The 4,635-nt window shown below is 44.7% G+C and overlaps 1 protein-coding gene across 3 annotated transcripts in view; it reads right to left on the reverse strand.

Moving 5' to 3' along the window:
- RUFY3 (RUN and FYVE domain containing 3) overlaps nt 1–4,635 on the reverse strand; it is an 88,820-nt gene continuing 84,185 nt past the window's right edge. For all 3 annotated transcript variants that reach the window (XM_012812154.2, XM_023507595.1, XM_012812157.2), the window contains 3 exons: nt 2,450–2,477; nt 1,185–1,253; nt 1–151 (listed from right to left, as the gene is read on the reverse strand). In XM_012812154.2, the coding sequence (XP_012667608.1) occupies nt 2,454–2,477 (24 nt within the window). In that variant the 3' untranslated portion in view covers nt 1–151; nt 1,185–1,253; nt 2,450–2,453. The remainder of the gene's footprint in view (nt 152–1,184; nt 1,254–2,449; nt 2,478–4,635) is intronic.

Consider the following 4,635-nt stretch of genomic DNA (forward strand, 5'->3'; position numbering starts at 1 on the left):
CTCCATCTCATGATGGGCTGGTGGAATACTGCTTCATGAGATGCTTGTGACAGGGATCGCAAACTCGCTCTGGCTTGATGCTTGAAGGAAGAGGCAGTTCGTGTGTGGAGCAGGCATCACAGAAGATCCCCGTGCAGTTCTGACACACGTGCTACGAGGAAAAGGGCAGGTCAGGTGGGCGCCGCAGAGGGGGCCAGGCCAGGGGGCGCATGCATAGCAAAGGCACCGTGAAGCTCAGCGTGCAACTCAAAAGGACAACACAGAAATTACTCATCTCTGGAATAACTTCCCACTTCTGCTCCCTATATTCACTTTTGACTTTTGGGTGGGCTAATCCTAAAGTTAGATGCCTCCTCTGCCTATGGGTGCAGTGGTGGGGAGACTTATTGGAAAGCCGAGAACTTTCCTGTGTCACACTAAAGTTATTTTCATGGCCAGAATTTCATTAGCAGCTTCTTCCATTTTGGAACACGTTTTTATAAACAACAGCTTTTAACTCTGTAAGGGCGGTTCATCGGGCATCTGATTTTGTGAATTTAAGACTCAGTCATATTGTAATCTCACTTCGAGTTAACAAGAGCACACCGGCAGTGCGCGGGCAGCAGCCTCCCACCATACATGGCGCTGCTGGCTGCATGGCGTGTTCCACAGCTGCCAGTAGAAGACCGAGGAGCAGCCCACGGGGGCGGCCCTCTGAGCACGCCTCTCTGGCTGCTCTAGAACAGCACCACGAGGTTGTAATGGGACCTGGAGGGTCCACGGGAAAAACAAGTGGTCTTGTGGAGGGAGCCCTTTCCCTCTGCTCTGAGCAGGTGCAGGGCCAGGAGGAATGCCCTAACTTAGGGAAACACACTCACATCTCTCGAGCCCAGTGTTCTTAATCTATAAAGTAACAATTACAAAGGATACGAGCTTCACGATGACAGAGACTTGGTCTCCTCTGTTCACTAGTCTTCCTCTAGCACACATTAACAGCACTTTCTACACAGCAGGAACTCCACACGTCTAATTTGTTTATTCACACTACTCATTTAACATGTCTATGTAGTCATTTACGTTTATTTTAGTGGGATTCATGACATGTACTGTCACTAGAAACGTCCGCCGCCCCCCCCCCCCCCCCGCACTCTCCTCCCCAGGAGGAGGCACCCCAACTAAGAACCTGCTCACTTCCCACCAGTCACCTTGGACAGGCTGCCGTCATCCTGGCATAGCTGACACACCCAGGGATCTTCAGAGAGCTGTGGCTGGTCCTAAACCACAGTGAGCCAGTTAGTGTCTCTTAGTGCCAGAAATGCAAATCCTTTCCGAAAACACATTTCCCGGCAACAAAATTAATACAACCACAATACAGACTATCTGGAGACTCAGAAACAAATTACATACAGTTCTGCCACTTTAATACAACTCTGATAGCTAATCATTAACCTTCTACCCCTTCTAATTTATATTTATATTAATAACATGTAATTTGATTTCTAAATATAAAATTCAAGCATATAGAAATGTAAAGTAAAAAGTTTTATAAACTGTCCCATCCTGGCTGGGCAAGGTGGCTCACTCCTATAATCCCAGAACTCTGGGAGGCTGGAATGGGTGGACTGCTTGAGGTCTGGAATTCAAGACCAAGTCTGGGCAACACAGCAAGACCCCATTTCTCTCTCTCTCTCTTTTTTGGAACAGAGTCTCACTATGTTGCCCTCGGTAGAGTGCTGTTACATCCCAGCTAACAGCAACCTCAAATTCTTGGCCTTAAGTGATTCTCTTGCCTCAGCCTCTCAAGTAGCTGGAACTACAGGCGCTCACCACAATGCCTGGCTATTCTTCTTTTTTTTTTTTTGAGACAATCTCACTCTGTCACTCTGGGTAGAGTGATCTGGCATCAGCCTAGTTCACAGCAACCTCAAACTCCTGGGTTCAAGTGATCCTCTTGCCTCAGCCTCCGGAGTAGCTGGGACTACGGGCATCTGCCACAAGGCCTGGCTAGTTTTTTCTATTTTTAGCAGAGATGGAGAATTGCTCAGGCTGGTCTTGAACTTCTGAGCTCAAGGGATCCTCTCCCCTCAGCCTCCCAGAGTGCTGGGAACACAGGTGTGAGCTGCCACATCCAGCCCTATGTAAGCTTATTTCTAAGTGATCAAAACATTTTTTCCTCCATTTTGTGTAGGGGAAAACCAGAGGAAAGAGAGGGGCAGTGAGCTCTCTTAGGTTTCCTAGTATGTCAGAGATAATTTCAAGTAACTGAGAGCTGCTGTTTACTTAGCAAACTGCTCCAAGCTGGGCTACCTCCTGTGAGAGTTTCAGCAAGTTTGTTGGGGTTAAAACGAAGCTACAAGGAGGACGAGCTCATCTATCTGTCTTCCTCCCACGTCACGCTGTTACTGGCTAGGCATGGTACATCCAACTTCATAGTTTATACGAGATGTTGTAAAACAGGGGGCTCTGTTACCTGTTCATGTGTAGGACGAGGCTGTAGCCTGCAATGGAGAATTAAAAATAGTAAAAAACAGCAAGTTAGTATATTTATATCATCTCAAAAGAAATCACAAAAGACAAGTATTTTGTCAAACAAGTAATACTGTAATTCTTTTTTTTTTTTTTTTTTGAGGCAGAGTCTCAAGCTTTTACCCTGAGTAGAGTGCTGTGGTGTCAGAGCTCACAGCAACCTCCAACTCTTGGGCTTAAGCGATTCTTTTGCCTCAGCCTCCCAAGTAACTGGGACTACAGGCGCCTGCCACAATGCCCAGCTATTTTTTTTGTTTTTGTTGTAGTTGTCCTTGTTGTTTTAACTGGCCCAGGCTGGGTTCAAACCTGCCAGCCTTTGTGTATGTGGCCAGCACCCTACCCACTGAACTACGGGCACTGCCGTAATAATGTAATTCTTTTATATGATTGGGAACAACATCATTAATTATTCATTTTCACTTCTAAGAATTTTTTTTTTTTTTGAGACAGAGCCTCAAGTTGTCACCCTCGGTAGAGTGCCGTAGCATCTCCCAAGTAGCTGGGACTACAGCCGCCTGCCATAGCGCCAGGCTATTTTTTGGTTGTAGCCATCATTGTTGTTTGGCAGGCCTGGGCTGGATTTGAACCTGCCAGCTCAGGTGTATGTGGCTGGTGCCTTAGCCAATTAAGCCACAGGCACTGAGGCCCAAGAAGAAATTTTAGTACTTAAAGAAATTTTAGTACTGAGGCCCAAGAAGAAATTTTAGTAACTAGAATCTGACTCTTGGACCTGACATTGTGGTTCCCATTTAAGAAGCGATTTGAAGTAATATTTTACTTTTCCTTGTTACTTTCAAGAAAATAGTTCACTTATGTTTCCCAATATGTAAAACTCCAGTGGCCCACTGGTCATATATTTTAGCAACTTTTTTTTCTATTTGATATTATGGAAATCTATCCATTATCATATCATGTGTTTATTTCCTCTCCAAAAAAAAGTGAGCTTTAGCAAACTAATAAGGAAAGGGAGTGAATGAGACTATTGCACACAAACCCACACAGGCTGAAATGCTTCTCTGTGAGACTGAGCTGAGCTAACCCTGACCGTCCCAATATGGCACATTTGTTACAACCACTGAGCCTGCAGTGACATGTCAGTCTCACCCAGAGTCCCTGATTGACACAGGTTTCACACTGGGAGCTGCCAGTGCCACAGTGTCTCACCTCACTGCCCTGAAACTGCCTCTGTGCTCTGCCTGTTCACACCCATTCCTCTAACCCAGTGTTTTTCTTTTCTTTTTTTTTGAGACAGAGTCTCAACTTTATTGCCCTGGGTAGAATGCCAGGGCATCACAGCTCACAGAAACCTCAAACTCTTGGGCCCAAGCAATCTTTTTGCTTCAGCCTCCCAAGTAGTTGGGACTATAGGCACTAGCCACAAAGCAGAGACAAGGTCTTGCTCTTGCTCAGGCTGGTCTCAAACCTGTGAGCTCAGGCAATCCACCAACGTTGGCCTCCCAGAGTGCTAGGATTACAGGCGAGAGCCAGCATGCCTGGCTAACCCAGTATTTTTCAACCTCTTTTATCTCATGGTGTACCTGAACCTATAGTTAAACTTCCATGGCACACTTAAATTTGGTGATCAAATAAAAAAAAAGTTAAAAAAAAAAGAAGATACTGTACTTTAAACTTCTTTCAAAAATAATTAATAACCTTTAAAAATTTTCATGGCAAGGCTGGGCACAGTGGCTCAGGCCTATAATACTAGCATTCTGGGAGGCCAAGGCAGGTGGATTGTTTAAGCTCACAAGTTAGAGACCAGCCTGAGTAAGAGTGTGACCCTGTTTCTAGAAAAATAGCCACGTATTGTGGTAAGCACCTATAATACCAGATACTCAGGAGGCTGAGGCAAGAGGATTGCTTAAGCCTAAGAGTTTGAGGTTGCTGTGAGCTATGACACCATGGCATTCTAACTCAAAGCAAAAAGGGAGAATCTATCTCAAAAAAGAAAAAAAATTTTTTTCATGACATAACTAAGATCCTTTCATGGCACACGGCTGAAAATCACTGCTCTAACCACTGTCAAACACTGATTTAATTTTTTTCACGGTATCCATCATTTTGCCTTTTCCAAAATGTCATGTACTGGGATCTCCTTTATTTTCTTTTATATATATATATATTTTTTTT

This window comes from Otolemur garnettii, unplaced genomic scaffold, assembly GCF_000181295.1.
Source record: "Otolemur garnettii isolate 467f Iridium unplaced genomic scaffold, OtoGar3 scaffold00191, whole genome shotgun sequence".
Taxonomy (NCBI): Eukaryota; Metazoa; Chordata; class Mammalia; order Primates; family Galagidae; genus Otolemur; species Otolemur garnettii.